Source organism: Argopecten irradians, chromosome 3, assembly GCF_041381155.1.
Source record: "Argopecten irradians isolate NY chromosome 3, Ai_NY, whole genome shotgun sequence".
NCBI lineage: Eukaryota > Metazoa > Mollusca > Bivalvia > Pectinida > Pectinidae > Argopecten > Argopecten irradians.
Genome location: NC_091136.1, coordinates 40,138,070 through 40,157,396, shown reverse-complemented (window position 1 = coordinate 40,157,396; position 19,327 = coordinate 40,138,070). Strand labels below are relative to the sequence as shown.

The following is a 19,327-nucleotide window of genomic DNA, read 5'->3' as shown; positions in this document are numbered from 1 at the left end:
GTTGCAATCAATTGAATTTAGCCTCTAAAACAACATAATCTCCCTCGTTTTAATATATGAATAGGTTGTAATCTATATAATTGTTACAGTATATATTATGGTCAAAACGTTGTGGTAATAATGAATGAAGATATGAGTGACAGTCTCATTTTCAATCACAAGGAAAACTTATTCACTCCGGTTAGAGATTATATCTAAATCCAACATGGCGGACACTGAGGTCGTCGCGACACCGTCTCAAGAAAATAATTCGACTAGCGATCAAGTTGCTGGTCAAAATGGACAGGTAACTAACCTTAAACAAAGAATTATGGCTGATGAATTTCGCTGTTATCTTTTTACATTAGTAGACATCTTAAAACTGGAAATATTTACGAAATGTATCCATGTCCATAACACGTGATCAGAGACTGAGTCTGAACTGTGCTTTCTAAATGAATGCGTCACACAGATAGGCCTTGATCTAACGCTTCTTCTAGGTCTATTTCATGCATGATTCACCTGGGTGGTAATTGAGAAATCGGTGACTGCTAAGATGAATCAGTTTTATTGATTTTGCCGACTTAACTGATATAAAGTTTTAAATGGAAAGCATAATAGATTGATACGTTCTGACTAATAATGTATTCACAAAATACACTGGTCAGTGGTCTGGTCATGAAGACAAAGGTTAAGGATATGATTTTACCCTAAAGTCATTATATTGTTTTTAAATAATAACTGTTCAATAGCTTATATTGATGAAAACTTTTCTATTTAATTTTGTGAGTTTAATAAGAATCATTTTCAAAAATATAAAGAGAGAGGAGGGAATAAGGCCTATTTCGTTTCACATGTAAACAGCACCCATTGTGTGATATTGGAAAGTGCAATTTGAATATAAGTTAAATCCCTCCCCACCTAATAACCATACTAATGGACATAGATTTCTGTAGCAGTTATGCAACTATATGTTAATTGTGACCCTAGGCCTGTTATAATTACCATTTCACTTATTATAATGAGCGGTAATCACATTGCCCCAGGCAGATGTTTGTTAATCAATTCCACAATTGTTCATCCATGACATCTATACCCTAGGAGTGTGTTTTCCTAATAGAATAGTTAAAACAGAATTATCAAGACATCAAATACATGACTATAGGCCATATACATATGGTCACTGCAATTTTCTGTATTCTTATTTATTGAATAAATATCAGATATAATTTCTTGACCATAGTTTGATTAGAATCCTAGCCTTGTTGAATCTGACATATAATTATATATTCCAATGTCATTTTCCATCCCAGATAGACCATTCTGAAGTTAATTAAAGGGTACTTGATTTGAGATTTCAAACAAAATGTCTTTGTAAGATTATGCTTACAATCCCTTTTAAGGACCCTAGTATTAATGTTTTTGCTTTTAATTTTCAAAATTTCATGCGAATACATGTATTTTGTAATCCCTGTAAGTGTGACTTTGTACAAACTTTTGCAACATTGGATCTTGTTGTGATTTCATCGAGAAAGTTTTAAACTCTAATCATATATGGATGATTTACATCTATATATGTTACGGACTAATGGTGGAACGTTTATCGATAATCATCGATCATCAGTTGATATGCCCTTTCCAATTCCAATTATTAATTATGAAAACCCTTAATCGATAATTGGTAATCAAATAGGTACAATGTAGATTTATTCTAAACATATGTCTTTTCAATCGTTACTGGGTTGCTGTTAAAGTACTTTCTTTTCTCAACAGAAAATGAAATATAAGTAATGATTAATCAAGGCTTAAAACTTTTGTCTAAATATTCCATGTCCGAAATTTTAAGAAAATAACACAAAAAAGTATATCAACAGCAAATTTTTATATCCAAATTATCATTTACAGACTGTACTATAAACTGATTATTTGAGTGATTATCAATAAATGTATGACTTGCTCGTCACTAATATCGAGACATCTCTCTTTAAGAGTTTGTTCAAGAAAGGGCTTTGGCTGCACTCTCTAGATCTATCATGCATAGATTTCAAAACGTCTGTGTTGCCCTTGTCTGTAGATTTGCTATACACTTTATTTTCTACATCAATCATTAAGCTGTTTCTATAGTTTAAGAAATGTTCATATTTTGAAATAATTTTGTCATATTAGCATTTACCAGCACTATCTATCATATAAAAATTAACATGGTTTATGTTCCATCTAGCTACATATATGCAATTGGAATTTATGTAAAGAAAAGCAGATGTTACAGATAATTTTCACTGCTGGTAATTTAGTTAAAACCTTGCAAAGGTACTTATAACATTGATATTAAACTGTATGTTTTTCAGCAACAGGAACAAGCACGTCCTGGATTCTTTGGTATCGTGAAGTCTTTGATTGTGCGAATAATATTTATCTACATGATCAGTAGCTTCTTCAGAAGGCCTACCACAACACCTGTTCAGACTGAAGATGGACAGACAACTAGTGTACCATACTCGGAAAATATTTATCCCAAAGACACTGAAATGGTATGATAGCAAGTATTGAACCCAGATATTGTGCTAGTATAATATGACCAAAGTCAATAAAATTCTTTCCAAAGATACTGAAATTATATGATATGGAACATCAGCTTCATCATATTTTGTATTATTACATGTATAGATTATTATCTTTACAACATGCTCTAATGTTAAATTTTTTTTAGCTGTTCAGTCTATTAAAATAAATGACAGTTGTTGCTAAAAATTTGCAGCAAACATATCATTGTGTTCCCTTCATGCTTTTGAAATATTACAAAATTTTTACTGATTTATTTCCTATTCATGCAATATCAAAAGTCTCATCAATAAACTTTATGATCTATGTTTTATGCTGTATCATTAACAACATATACTACTGGACACATATAGCTATAAACTTTAAGGCTGATAGTATATATGATTTTCAACCTGAAATCCTTTCATTAAAATTAAATTGAGATTCCATTACCATTTCTTTAATTTCTATCAATTTAGACATTATCCATTTTCTGTTCTTTTGTAGGATTTGTATGTTTACCTGTCATTACAAGAAGAATTTACAGACTTTAACAAACCTGAGAGCTTGTTCTGGATCCAGAAAGGCCTGGTGTATGGAGACTGGACAAGTGGTATTGATGGGGATGGTAGCTTTGTTAAAAGTGGACAGATACCTACACCAGAGGTAGGTGATCAGACATGGATAAAATAAGCAGAGTCATGAAGGCAGTAAACTGGTTATGACCATTTGTAAATGAAGACACTCAGAGTTTGATGAAATTGATAATTCTGAAAATTTATTTCCCTGTATAGTCCACAATGTATGTCTATTTAAGACTTTTATGACAAACATGGTTATTTCACCTTTTATATCGTCTTTCTAATACTTTCTATTAAGCCTCTTCATCTATATGATAGCATGTTGATATTCTCAAAAAACAGACAAAAACATGAGTTTAACCTAAAGCATAATTTATACTATACTTACACTCTCTTAGTACTGCTTTTCAATTTCTCACATTGATTGGCAGAATTTTGATTCGTTATGAAAATTAGTTTTAAAAAGATGTTTTAATTTAATTTCAGGCTGTGCAGAACAATGGATCAATATTTCTTCATGTGTACTTTGTACGGTCAGGAAAATCTCCAAACCCTGCAGACAAGGGACAGTACTCAAGACGAACAACTGTCTACAAATCTATGAGTATGTTATCATTTTGCTTAAACTATACCCCCGCAACAAAGTTAAGTGGGGTATACTGGAATTGGGTTGTCCGTCTGTCTGTCTCAGACATAATTTTTTCCGTCAAATTCCTCTTTAACTACTTCACAGATTTTTATAAAATTTGGTACACAGAACCCTAACATAAAGGAGAGTAAACTATATAGGGTTCTGTAATGACCCTATTAATGGAGTTATTATTAAATTTGTGAAGTGGGGGATATAAGTCATCCACTCTAGCGACAGTTCTAGTTAATAAATAATTTAAAGGATGCATACAATTTGTTTGCATGCTTTTCTGTGACAATGGTCTAGCATCTAATAATCAATGTGCGCACTACTCTTAGGTTGTGATATAGAGGATTATGGGAATAGAAGTTTAGGTATTAGTCTGTGTGGATTTTTTCCTATGTATGGTACCAGTTAAAGGCGTCTAGGAAAGGCAATGGCTTCTTCTTCACAAGTGAATTTGGTGTTATTACTGCTATCAATGTTGTTGATGAGGGAGGTTAACTGCTCTTGTGACCATTGCTTGATTATTGGCTTTCATTACAATTCTATGTCACAGTAGTATTGTGGCCCTAAATGACCTCAATTGTCAATGGGCCGTAAAACTCAAACAAACAAACAAGTATCACAGTATTGTTCATTCAGCAGTACTGAAATCAACATCGAGAATTAATCTTCAACTGTCATTTCTGTGTGTACTTATTCTGCCTGGTCTCTTGTCTGATGAAAGTGACAGGATACAAATCATTCTTACTTCTAGTACATCAAATTTTCACAGGTTGTATAACAGTATTATTACATAAACCATACTTTCAAACAAGAAAAAAATGTTTAAATATAATGAAAATATTTTATCTTACCATCTGATCAGTACAACATTGATGCACTCTGGTTTAACCCAATCAGTATCAAGTGATACAAATTCAAAAATTTACCGAAAGTATCATTAAATACTGCTAAACATTAAACACGAATTGACGAACATATTTGCCTATGCTATATTCCTTTCCTACACCATTCAGTAATCATTTCATTTCTATTAAGAAATATGATATGCATATTAACCAAAAATTCTAATATTCACACTGTATTAAAATTTTCCTGATTTCAAACATATTAATTTGTTTTATAGCTTAAATATTAGACCAAATCACTGTTTTGACTATTGATGAATACATGTTTTGAGTAAGGTTGGTGACAGAAACAGTACAATACAAAATTGAAAGGCACTGTTTGATAATGCTCTCTTTTACTTTCCAGGATTAAACAAATATAAGAAAAGGAAATTCCACAACACAGTAAATCTGTTGACAGGCCAAACAGATGTACACCCAGACCTTATTCAGGTACACAACTGACCTAGACACATGTGTATTGTTTGCCTCAGTCTGATGTTGTGCATGTAATAGTAGGATCTTATATGGTGTCACCAATGTCTGGCTTAACCTGTTATGTCCCGTCCTGATTTAACATGGAAGCATTTATATCTCCCAAATATTTCTATTTATATATGATTTTAAATTATTTGATCTGGTTATTGTTCTGACAGTCCATAAAATTGTCATTAGATATAGGTTACTATGTTTGTTATTATGTATGTTTAAGTTGTTCTTGTGTGTTGAATAACAGACAAGTTAATTGTGTTTGATGTTTCAATGTAGGTATGAATATGGAATCAGAAATCGTAATATATATTTGGCTATATATATTTGGGTTTCACTTCAGTCTGTAAATGTGCATGTTTTAGTTAAATAAATAAAGTAGTGAATGAAGCGAAAAGATAAAAGTATGTGTGGAAGTTTCAATTAAAAAAAAAGTTTCTAACCTGATGATTCAAAGGACATGAGAGTAAGCTTGAATTTGGTGCTTGTAGAAAAATGTGTCATTTGAGATCCTGTCCCACTGGCATCCTAACCTGACTATCAACCTACTAGATGACCATTCACCCTGGATGAGGGGCTCTATTCCCGCACCCCTCAATGATTGTAAGTGTTTCATTCCTATTAAATAAAGCCTTTCTATTAACACATACAAGGTGATTTTTAACACTGTATTATTTTAATTGCTCGGTTAACAATATGGGCTCAGTTTTTCTAAAGGTGATTAGGCTAATCCAAGTTTAATAACAATTTCTCAAGTCAAGGTAAACTAATTGATGGAAGGCCTAGCTAATGCTAACTTTATATCAATTTTATAAGATTCATATGAACTCAGTTCTTTACTTACTGATTGTAATGTTTATTCCTTATATAAGTATAACCTTTTCCGGAATTTAGTATTATCCATTCCGTATTTTATATGTAACCAGAAGTAGCACATGGTAATAAAGTATCCAGCATGGCTGCCAGACTGTGTGTGATTGTCATCTATGTAAGGCCAAAAAAAATTGTTAATTAGTTTCTCAGGCCACTTTTTTAAAAAGTCAGTGCGGGCGGCGGTAATATTTTTTATTTTTTATTTCTCCGAAAACAAATGCGGCAGATAACATTTTATTTTTTTCTCACTTGAAGGAAAATCAATGAAAACACGTGTAGAAAATGTTAATTCTTACTCAGTCTTTAAAAACAGCTTTTAAATATCTCAATCGTCACTATATCCAAAGAAAACCAGTTGAAAATACATAATCCTGGGAGGAAACATTCCGTTTTGAGCAAATGCTGACATCGGCAGCCATTTAAGGTGCATACTAAAATTGGAGCCAAATTCCGGGTGCGTTTTCGAATGGAGATTTCGGGCGAGTTCGAATGGAAATTTGGGGTGCGTTCGATGCGGTGGTCTCGATTTTAATTTTTAAGTTATGGCGCATAAAAAACGTTGGTGCGGGGGGTAAATGTCGATGCGGCGGGGCCTGAGAAACTAAGAACTAATTTTTTTTTGCCTAATCATCACAAAACATCCGGTGTTACACACCCCCTATAGAACCCCACTCTGATTAAGACTTTATTAAAAAAAAAAATAGGAAAATAAAATAGTTTTACATCAATCATTATAAACTGAACATGTGTGTATTCCTTACAGTTGTGGAGTTTGTGCCAGGCACCAATAAATACTTCCCAGTACTTTATTTCAATCAATACTGGAATCTCAACACAGACTACCAACCCATCAATGACACTGTCAAGTAAGTCATAATCTACTGTGTATAAGTATCAGTAACTTTCTGTAGAGTCTGATTTAACATACCCTTAAAAATCAAGTTTCATATTATGTGCTGCTTGTATCAGGGTAATATTTAAATAAGACAGTTCAATTACCTTTGATAGGGTGCTGAATCTGACCTTGACCTACTCTCCGATCTCCCTACTACGCTGGCAGATGTACGCTGCCCAGGGTATGAGGAGCAAGTGGTATGCCAACTTGGGCATGGACTTCATAGAGGACAACGACGACGACCAGGATACCATCAAGGTCAGGACAGAAAATTGCCCCTTAATTTAAATTTTGATGTTTGGTTTCGAGATACCAAAAATATGCGGGTAAAGTACAATTTACCATCAATTAGTCCCACCATCCAGTGATTTTGATGTCTCAAAAATCACATCAGAATATCATGTCACAATCACCGGTTGGTGGGACTAATCAATGGTAAATTGTACTTCACCCACATCGGTTTGGTATTAGAAACACCTGTATTCTTCTAGCTCTAAGGGTAGAATGGTTCATTATAGAAATACGGGGATGAACTTAATAAATGGTAGTACAGTCTTTACTTCATTTCAAAGATAGTGATTAATACCAGAACGGTTGCTAATTATAAACACTGTTGGTGAAAGGGAGATAATTTCCTACTTTTGAAAAATTGTCAAGAATGACTAAAGTAAAATTCAAAAAGATTCAATAATTTAAAAATCTGCCTAACATGCAAAATGATTTTACTTATACAGTTGAATAATTTTACAGATAATGGATTTGATAAAAGAATTGCCACTTTGCTCTTGTATTTGATAAAATAAACATATTAAATTGGAAATTTAGATAAAAGCATCTTGAAACCTATGTTACCTATATGGGTTATTCATTGAAGATTTCTTCCCTTATACCGTAGAACACCAAAATAAAGTATTTCTAACCATAGTTAAAATTCTTTCCTATTACTTCTTATAAAATCTAGTGGTTGTGCACTTACATTTATCATCTTGAGCCATTTGATAGGGAAAATTATTGATTGAAACATAACTAATAATAGTTTTAATGGATTTCTCTGTTGTATAAATGCAGATTTTATTTTTTATTTTTTTCCAGACGGCTTTCCTTGAGACAAATCCATATCTACTGGCACTGACAATCATCATTTCTATTGTCCACAGTGTGTTTGAATTCCTTGCTTTTAAAAATGGTAAGTTGGAATTTTCTCCAAGTGGGCAACTTTTTTAAGTTTTCACATGCTTATTGAAACATATTAATTGAACCCAGATGTCAACAAGATGTTAAGAAAAGCAAGCTCATTTCTAAGATTTGTTTCCACTTACTTGTTAGATGTGGTTAAACTGTGTGTCCTCGTATAGGAAGGTGATGATTTTAAATTGATATCCTAATAAATGCTAGTTCATTTTGTATATTGAGGCATTTAATTGATATCAAAAACCGAGATGCTTTGATAAAAGTTTTATAAAACAGAGTCAAATACATTGTTCAGTTAAATAGAATACCGTTATTATTTTATAAATTCCTCGAATAAATGTCATATTTGATATTTTTTCTTCAGATATTCAGTTCTGGAAGAACCGTAAATCCCTGGAAGGTCTGTCTGTGCGCTCAGTCTTCTTCAATGTATTCCAGTCTCTGATTGTTGTTCTCTACGTCTGGGACAATGAAACAAACTTTATGGTCCAACTCAGCGTCATGGTGGGGCTGGGCATTGAGATCTGGAAAATTCACAAAGTCGTCAATGTAAAGGTAATTCAAACCCTGCTGAAAGAAGAAGACCAAAGAATCTGAAGAAAAGATGTTACATCAAACAATATAAACATTCAATGACACTCACTAACTCAACATATGTTGTCAAATCTCAGTGTTGATTAGACCTATAAATTGTACATTTGAGTCAAGTATTCATTATTAGTATTCTTATGGACATACTTTGTACCATCAATTTATTTAACACATATAAAATACAGGTTTTTGGTTGTTATTAGTTTGGATTGAAGACCAAAAGAGTCATCATTATAAGTTATTATATGTAATGCCTTTACAAGTACTACAATCTGCAAACAGCTAGCGGACAATACAGGCCCATTGTGACTGTTGAATTGTTTTATAGATTGACAGAGAAAACCTTATACTTGGAGTGATACCACGTCTTTCATTTGATGATAAATCTACCTATACAGAATCTCAGACCAAGAAATATGATATGGTAAGTTATTCAAGAGAGTTTGTAGAGGATGCATGCAGTATAGACTTTGCCTGCTTCCAAATCCACATTTAATTTATTTGATTTCATAAAATGTTTTGAAATGAAAAAAATCCTGGAGAGTTTGATATTAAAGTAGGGTAACAATTCACAAGTCAATTGGAAATAATAAAACATTAGAATATGAGCATACAAGAATATGTATTATATATTTCATTTAATTTCGCCTATAGAGGGCCAATCAACATCAACAATTGTTCTTAAAAATATTGTCAAAATTATACTGTAAACAAATTAAAAGATTTGACAAACTACTAATTACCCAAAAATTACCTAAAACATTTTCAACCCTTGGTACTCTAGACTGTTTTTATCGAATGATTATTCAATTCCCTCACTTCCTCTTTCAGATGGCGTTTAAATACTTGTCGTGGGCCTTGTTCCCACTGCTAGGAGGTTATGCTGTGTACAGTCTGTTCTACCAGGAACATAAAGGCTGGTACTCCTGGGTATTATCCATGATGTATGGCTTTCTGCTCACATTTGGTATGTTGGACATATATCCTTCTACATTTCTCTGTCCTTTCCATTCCTTCCTTCCTTTCCATTCCTCCTTCCATTTCATTCCTCTGTCTACCGATTGCAATTTCCTGGATACAACCTATAATGCAAGACCTTCTTTTAATGTTTTAACAGTTAGGTAAGTTATTCATACACCCTCTTACCTTCCTCCCTTTTCCCTTGTTCTTCCTTAAACATTTGTTAGGTTGTATGTTTTCTCATTAAAGTAAACTATCCCCTCCCTCGGCCTTCCTTACTCTCTTTCCCGAAACTTAAAGATTGTACCTGATGTGTCACTTCCTCTTACCATTTTATCAATATATTCCAACCCCAATAAGGCCCTTGGTACTATTTACCATGTATGTTGTACAACATTAGAATGATTTTTGTTCTCTCTCTTACTTATCCACTTCCTTGAATCTTGCTGCTTTCCTCAACAATCTTCTGAATATGGTTACTGATGTAAACTTGAATAATGTCAATGATGTAAACTTGGATACTGTCAATGATGTAAACTTGGATACTGTCAATGATGTAAACTTGGATACTGTCAATGATGTAAACTTGGATACTGTCAATGATGTAAACTTGGATACTGTCAATGATGTAAACTTGGATACTGTCAATGATGTAAACTTGGATACTGTCACTGATGTAAACTTGGATACTGTCTATGATGTAAACTTGGATACTGTCTATGATGTAAACTTGGATACTGTCACTGATGTAAACTTGGATACTGTCACTGATGTAAACTTGGATACTGTCACTGATGTAAACTTGGATACTGTCTATGATGTAAACTTGGATACTGTCACTGATGTAAACTTGGATACTGTCACTGATGTAAACTTGGATACTGTCTATGATGTAAACTTGGATACTGTCTATGATGTAAACTTGGATACTGTCACTGATGTAAACTTGGATACTGTCACTGATGTAAACTTGGATACTGTCAATGATGTAAACTTGGATACTGTCACTGATGTAAACTTTGATACTGTCTATGATGTAAACTTGGATACTGTCACTGATGTAAACTTTGATACTGTCTATGATGTAAACTTGGATACTGTCACTGATGTAAACTTGGATACTGTCTATGATGTAAACTTGGATACTGTCAATGATGTAAACTTGGATACTGTCAAATTGTGTCAATGATGTAAACTTGGATACTGTCAATGATGTAAACTTGGATACTGTCAATGATGTGAACTTGGATACTGTCACTGATGTAAACTTGGATACTGTCTATGATGTAAACTTGGATACTGTCACTGATGTAAACTTTGATACTGTCTATGATGTAAACTTGGATACTGTCACTGATGTAAACTTGGATACTGTCTATGATGTAAACTTGGATACTGTCACTGATGTAAACTTGGATACTGTCACTGATGTAAACTTGGATACTGTCACAATGCCATAAACTGAACTACAACTATTTCCCTTCTTTGTTGCAGGTTTCATTATGATGACACCACAGCTGTTCATTAACTATAAGCTCAAGTCTGTGGCTCATCTTCCTTGGAGGATGATGACCTACAAAGCACTCAATACATTCATAGATGATATATTTGCCTTTGTGATCAAAATGCCTACACTTTATCGTATAGGCTGCTTCAGAGATGGTGAGTATAGATATTCCTAAAAATTTAAACAATTTTAATCATTTTATGAAGAATTATTACCTATAAAGAGAGTTTTTATTGCACAATTCTCCAGACAGTTTGTGCATGACTATTTGTTCACGTGTAAGCTGCACTGAAATACAAGCTGTAGTCCTGATCTCCAGGTAAAATGTGTGGTTCAAACTCTGGAAAATATGGCAATCGAGCAAAAATTGTATTACAGTAGAAAAATATTCTTTAGCATGTATAAGTGAAGTTAAGGCAATGTTGCCATTCAATTTTGTTTTGATGATATTTTTAGCTTGAGTTATGTCCCTTACATTGTCGAAGTGAAGAGTTTTACGTACCGTGACGCTATATAAAACGTTTCGGGGCACGAGAAAAAACATTGTCTATTGAGTTTACCTTATATATTGTAGTGTGTACATATAAGAATATTTGATATGGGTACTGTCAACTTAGTTATTCATGGTGAGACATATGTAAACCACAATTTCCATGGGGTAGGGAGGGCTAGGGTTATTTTCCCCAGTCAATGTATACAGTTGATTGTTTGAAGTTGTGGAATGTTTTATACGCTATAGTTTCCCCAAACTAATGATTACCAAGTATCAGGATACAAACAAATAGAGAAATCTGTTTTACATGTACGTCCAATGACCTTTACTTATTGAATGTGAAATACCCTAACTTATGAATGACCTTACAGAATATTTAAACGTTGAAGTATTTCTTTATTGTCAAACAAGTCTACATAATCAGTTTTTACAGTAATTGTATTAATTTGTTTTTGTTTCAGATATTGTGTTTTTCATTTTCCTTTACCAACGCTATATATATAGAATTGATCCTAAGCGTGTTAATGAATTCGGAACAAGCCAAGAAATGTTTGATCAGAATGGAACTGCTATAGTGAATGATGAAAATGGTGTTCCTATAACGAACGGAGAAACTAACCAATCACATCCGGGATCGGAGGTACCGGAGGAAAATATAGCAGAACCAAAGTCGGAACAGGAAAAGAAAAATGACTGATCTTAGTTAGACACGCAAAAAGACTGAAATCCATATTAAACAATTTAGGAACAAATACATAAAAATGTATATCGTCATATATGAAATTGTATAAATATAAATAATGTAAGAATGGTAGTGTTGTATTTTTAAAGAGCAGTTTTAAATTATTGAGTCTTGCTTTGTGTTATCCCAGGTCTTATGATGTTATCCCAGGTTTGTGTTGTTAACCCAGGTTTTGTGTTGGATTTGTTCAGTTTCAATATTTAACCTGTCTCATTTCAAGAGACTTAGTTATCCCAAAGATTACAGAAATAGTCCTTACAAAAGGATGTGATTTTATACTGTGATGAAGAATATGCTGCGTCAGTTCATACATTGTAGCTTTGCTTGATATATCAAAACACTCTGAAAAGAAAACATTGTCAAATTAATTATTTAGAAAGAATAACCATTTTTGCAATTCTCAAATAATTATGGTAAAGTCATCTTGTTTTAATACAAAAACAACCAAATACCAAATTAACACATCACACTTTTAGGGTTTCAGTTACAATATATATAGATAGGCGATGCCCTTGAGGCCTCTTTATTTCACTTTGATCTCAACCAGCTATAGGATCTCCAAAGTTGCCTCTACCATAATTGATCACTACCCTATTCAGCCTAGATGAGCCAAAGAAACCAATGGATATCAGAGACATTATTGCACACTATATTGTACATGTACTAGTAATAATTGTATAAGATCATGAAACATCAAAGTTTGTTTCTATTTAATTCAGAAAATGAAAATGCTATCATTAATGCTAATATCTTGACTAATATGATGGCCACATTTTCTCAGCAATGTTTGGTTGACCAAGCAAACTTTTGGGATATGTTTCTAGTTCGTGTTAATACATATTTTTAGTAAAATATTGTAAACCTCTGATATGTTTTATACATGATGGTAAACAAACTTGTCAATAACTTTCAGTTTCCTAGGCGATGACTTCTAGCTTGAGAAGTTCATCACATAATCATTTACTTTGGAATTATTATTGAATGTTGTTTTATGTGGGTGTAAGGGTGCTGAAAATTAACTTCCATGTTGTATTTAATTAGAACAAACATTAAAATTGTAAAACCTGGTACCATATGTTTTTCATACTGTTTATATTTAAATTGAGTAACAAGCAGAATATTGAAAGCATCCATGAGGAGTTTCATTGATAGAATTATACCTAGCTATTATTTTAGCCAAAGACACAAAAAAACCTAGTGCCCTCTGCTGTGTGTCAAATGTCATAACAACTGAAGGGACATTTATTTTGTCATCACAAAGTGATTTTGATCAAAAGATGAAGTTACTATTTTATGTACCTAAAGAGCACTTTTTCTGCATATTTCTGTAGATCTGTAGTCAAACTACCACATTTTTGAGTCTGACCATGGAAATGAAATCTCATCTATATTTCTCCATGATTACCTAGGCAACAATCACTATTTGGAAGCAAAAAAGTAGTTGTTGTTATCACTTATATTAAACATGCGCCACAATAAAGATTTGTTGTAGTTGACACTATATCAAGGGAGATAATGCATTGTTTTCTTACTATGGCCCTCTCTTTTCTAGATCCAATAGATCCAGGATCTCCATATGATCAAAATTTCAAAGAACTATAGTGTAAACAGACATAGCAATTTTATGCTAATTTTTTCTTTGCAATAAGAAATAAAAAAGATGAATAATTTCATCAATGTTCTGCTCATATTCAGTTATTTTTTTCTTCAGTGCAAAACCATACCTTTGTGGGTGTTTCCTGATGCAGGCTCGGTGGGCCTCTTGTGTTATTGCTATATTGTTTGATTTGTTTGAACAAAGTGTACATAATAAATCTCAGAATGTTGTTTCTTGTCCAGAAAAAAAAAATACTACAAATATGTGTACTGGAAAGTTTTTAAAGCTACAGTATTTTTTAATGATCAGCATTTTGTCTTTAAACAGGCGATTATTATACATGTTGATCAAGTTGAAATCTTTCACACCTAATTTTTTTTTTCATTTAACTTTGTGATATTTTCTTGTATAGTTACCAAAGAATAACAATATTATTGATGGAGGAACATAGAAGAAATCTGAATATGTACCTTGGGTTAACAATTCATTCAAATTTTAGGCTCCTGATTATGAAAATATATGTTCCTTTTACACGTAGTTCAGACAAAATTTGAACAAAGGAAATTATCTCTATCGGGTATTGTCAGAATGGAAAAGTTTGCTATGAGAAAGTTTCTTCAGTATTTTGAAGAAGTTTTGCAGTCTAGTCCATTGGAATACTTAGTGTGAAAGTCATTTTATATGAGTGTGTGCAATATTCATAGGGTATGTCCATTTCACATGTTGTGTTGGTGAACGTGTGTATTCTGTAAAGTATGAAAAATAATGTCATGTTGGTATTAATGACTGAATTACTGATTAAATTTATACAAAATTTCTTTTATATACCAAAGTGATTCAGGTTTTTTCCAGGTATTTCAGTATTTTTGTACATTTTTAATACAGAAATGAGCATACAATATTGTAACTACATTCATACATACCATTTTGTTTTATTGTTTGGACCTTTTTGTTTTGTATGTATTGAACCAAAAATTTTGCAGAAAGTGATATTAAAACCGCTATGAATTTCATGTTATAATGTGCAATGGTTTATGACTCAATGATGTTTCTTTAGATAACAACATCTTGTATATTTGTAGTTTTATACACGGGGATGTAGAAATTTCCTTACAGAATTGTGTCATTATGATATTTTAGTCTCTGGCCAAAATTTCATGAGAAGTATTTCATCTGGGAAAAGTCTTGTAAATATCATAGTTTTACCAACTGTTTGGATGATGTTGATGGTTTAATACCTCAATACGTGATTGAACTCTTCTGATTCTATGGTTGGAACAGTTTATTATGGAATTCCAGGGGGAATGTGTTTATTGATGGATAGTCTTACTATGTTAGTGTACCTTGAAGGTACCTGGTATCAATATTGGACAATAAAACATAAAACACTGATATTATGTACTGTAGATGTGTTATATAAACAGATAAAGGAACATCAAATGCATTTGTTGTTATTTTTAGCTCACCTGATCTAAAGGGAACTTTGTTTTAAAGGACATTAAGTCTATATTCACAGAAACACATGTATTTCTCATTAGTATTTCTCATTAAAAAGGGAAAGGAACTGGCTCCAATTTCTCAAAACAAACTCCAGTCAAAAACTGACATACATAACACATGTTACTTACCGGTACATCAGGAAAAAAAAGTTTTGACCAAAGTCTATTAGAATTTTTGTTTTAATTATGACCGAAGTCTGCACTTTCATATCCAGAAATTCAAATCTGGTCTTCTCTTGACCATTGTCAAGACTCTCTTTAAATGCTCTGTACTACGTATTTGCTGGTCTTTCATAGGCCATAGATACCCACTAGCTACTTCAAGGGATTCTACGTCAAAATGACTGTAAATGGAAAAGTCTTGATAATATGGTGAAATGTCCACTGTTCTGTCACCATCTTTCCTATGAGCAACTTGTTCTAAAGCCAAAATTTGCTTATAACACTAATGGCTTGTTTAAATGAGACCTTGACATTTATTCAAATATTTTAAGCAACCTCTGGATAACCAGGATGGTGAGAGACTTGATAGCTGGCCTGAAGCTGTGTCAGATGTGGAACTGTTAGCAGGAAGGTGAAATATTTGGTTTTGTTGTGGTTGCGTATATTTGTATCTGAAACACTACCTTGTTTTGTGGCACACTGATCTGATCCATATATGTTCTTTACTACATAACTACCAGGTACTATGCTGAGACAAAATGGAAACCAGGACACTATGACCTATATTTTGACTTTTGACCTCAGTCTATGAAAAAAAAATTGTCCTGGCTCTATCTCCTATACCATAAAGCATTTGAACTTCATACTCGCTATGCTTTCTCAAAATTGCAATGGCTGATATGTTGGAATTTCCATAGATCCATCAAACAATTATCTCTACCTTGAATACACTGAATGACTCCAATACTGGCCAGTCCCCTCATCAGGTGGATCCTCCTTCCTTAGACGTTTCGGCCTAACCAGGGAAGATTCCACTTGCTGTTAATGCAGGTATATGTCCTATTTTCTGCCTGTTCATAGCTTCGGGCGGTGATATCTGTCCTACTGCCATTTGTAACCTTGTGACTAGTGCTGTTGCTGGTGACCAAACCACTCTTTCCCTCAGATCCAACTGGAAGCAACCTCAGCCTGCCTGCTTACTGCTGCTATCAGGTTCCTCGGGTCTGTTCCAATTACCCCTAGGCGTCAGGCCCTCCATACTGATTGACTGGGGAAACCCGTGGCTGCATTCGACCTCTATAGGTAGGAACCATGTCTTACATCCTTGATGTTGGCATTCCTACACCAACTGCTGGTATTTCTGCTTCTTCCGTTCATTGGCCTCCTCCATTTTGTCTTTCCATGGTACAGTCAATTTTACCATGACTACCTGCTTAGAGTTGCAGGACCATAACAATGTCTGGGCAGAGTGCCACCTCTGCTGGGAAACTCATCCTCTGTCGGATGTCTGCCCTTATTCCCCAGTCTCCTGCTGTTGCGAGTATCCTGAGTATCCCGCAAGCTTCTACGTTCCCTATAACACGGTTTCCGGACCTCACAAAGGTAACAAACTTTGGTCCTTTTGATAACGTCCGCTTTCTCCTCCTTGTACGATCCAGACTTGCTGCTACTTCTTTATGGACCTAGTCATATCGCCATGTGTATCTTCCATCTGAAAGTGCTTGCATGATGCACAGGCGTCTGCTTCTGGTTTGTTAAAAATATGATAACCTACCCCTGTTCATATAGTAGGGGTTGGATATTTTATTTTTCCAAACCGGATGCAGACGCCTGTGGATGATGTGAGGATATTTACCAGGTTAGCTGGTTTCCTGCAAAGTACACACTCTGCATTGTCCTTGATTCCCCTGGTGGATAGGTTGGTTGGTCAGTAGATCGTAAGTGGACTTCAGCAGGAAGCTTAGCCTTTGGCCTTACATCTTCCAAATATCATTCCAGGATACTTTCTTCTGTTTCGCTTCTCTGACCTTGTTATCTGCACTGTCACTCAACATGATGACCTAACGCACTTCGGTAATCTTGAACTCCTCCCTTACCGATTTGAGCGGGAGTTGCGGTTTGGTTTCTGAGCTTTACCAAGCTATGCTGCTAAAGCTACGTGAAATGCACAGTCATGTTGCGAAGGTGTACGCTGATCATCCTCTCCATTGCCTCTACATATGTAATTGGTACTTCGTAGACAAGTAATTTCCACAAGAGTCTGGGTAGTACGCCGTGCTGGTATATACAGGCCTTGGATTTCCCTGGGAGTCCACTCTTCTCAATAGCCTCCATCCATTCCTCTACCTGCTTCCTCATCTCCACTACACTGTTCCTGTCGTTGAGTGAACCATCAAACTACTTGCCAATGCTCTTCACTGGCTTCTCTGTAACAGTTGGTATGTCCACTCATCCGATCCGGCTCTAACCGTAAACGAGACTCCGGGACTTGGCTGTTTTGACTTTCATGCGGGGCCCAAGTGATCATCTCTTCTAGGTCCCTCGGGGCCCATAGGGACCTGGCACGATTTTTTTAACTAACAGTATACATATATATTATAGTATCGATACTATAATATATATATGTATACTAATGGTTAAATGGGGCCGCGGTGGCCGAGTGGTTAAGATGTCCCGACATATTACCACTAGCCCTCCACCTCTGGGAAGCGGGTTCGAATCCCATGTGGGGCAGTTGCCAGGTACTGACCGCTGACTGGTGGTTTTTCTCCGGGTACTCCGGCTTTCCTCCACCAACAAACCTGGCACGTCCTTACATGACCATGGCTGTTGAATAGGACGTAAAACTAAACACACCAAACTAATGGTTAAAAATTTTCGTGCCAGGTCCCTGTGTCGCATCCTCGATACTCCAGGGCTTCCGATCACCTACGATCTCTACACCCCTGGACTATCTCATAGTAAAACTGGAGGCAACAGAATAGAACAGGTAATTTAGTCCTTTGATGAACATCAAAAGAGCTGTATAACGGTACACTGTGGTTGACTGTGTGGCTTTGATGTTAGGCGTCGCTCTCTCTGTAGTCTTCAAAGGAAATTTTTGCTAGCCTGTGATTGGTCAAATGTTTTCCACTGAGCTGCCTTCAATTTCACTATGAGATAGTCCAGGGGTGTAGAGATCGTAAGTGATCGGAAGCCCTGGAGTATCGAGGATGCTGTGTCGGGGCCCAACTTCCTTCTTACACTGTCTTTGTTATTACCCTACCCTCATATCGTCCACAAAAGATCTGGTTACTGGTTTTCTACCTACGGAACACTGCTATTCTTCTCAACAGAGTGACATCCCAGGTAGTCCGCTAAACCTGCCTATATTATTAGGCTTTTTTATTTTTATTTTTTTTTTTTGCCTAATATATGGGAAAGTCATGCGGTACCAGCAATGGTCGTGTTCAATTTGAATATTTGGCAACATGTCGTGTATATCGACAATAATTTCACTATAAAACTCTAACTGGCTAGCATTTTGTTTATCTTTCAACTACACGTGGTTTTTTTTAAAATAAAACCGGTAGCGAAGTTGATTGGCTGCCGTTTGCTCTACTAAATGTGTATACGGCGGCCATTACAAATGTGTGAAATAGAAAGGTCTCATTTCATTGTGCAGAGTTGTTTAATTTCATAAATGGGATGTAACATGGGGGCAGTGGAGTATATAAGATCCAAATATATAGGTATATGTACATTTTCCCGGCATTGCATGGACGATATATTAGAAATTAATATGCCGCTGACGTAGCGTAGGCCAAATCTACGATTTCACATTTTTAAGAGGTACCGCGAGCTGACTATATATTAGGCAAAAAAAATAATAAAAATAAAAAAGCCTAATAATATAGGCAGATTTAGCGGACTACAACCCGGG

General features: G+C 34.6%; 1 protein-coding gene across 1 annotated transcript; it reads left to right on the top strand.

Annotated features, from left to right (window-relative positions):
• Positions 1 to 32: 32 nt before the first annotated feature.
• Positions 33 to 15,403, top strand: LOC138318568 (putative lipid scramblase CLPTM1). The gene is made up of 14 exons (XM_069261056.1): positions 33 to 286; positions 2,328 to 2,510; positions 3,028 to 3,186; positions 3,588 to 3,705; positions 4,993 to 5,078; positions 5,606 to 5,717; positions 6,751 to 6,853; positions 6,996 to 7,140; positions 7,975 to 8,068; positions 8,438 to 8,628; positions 8,993 to 9,088; positions 9,496 to 9,631; positions 11,119 to 11,286; positions 12,086 to 15,403. The coding sequence occupies exons 1-14, from the start codon at positions 206 to 208 to the stop codon at positions 12,319 to 12,321; spliced, it is 1,908 nt and encodes a 635-aa protein (XP_069117157.1). The 5' UTR covers positions 33 to 205; the 3' UTR covers positions 12,322 to 15,403.
• The last annotated feature ends 3,924 nt before the right edge of the window (positions 15,404 to 19,327 follow it).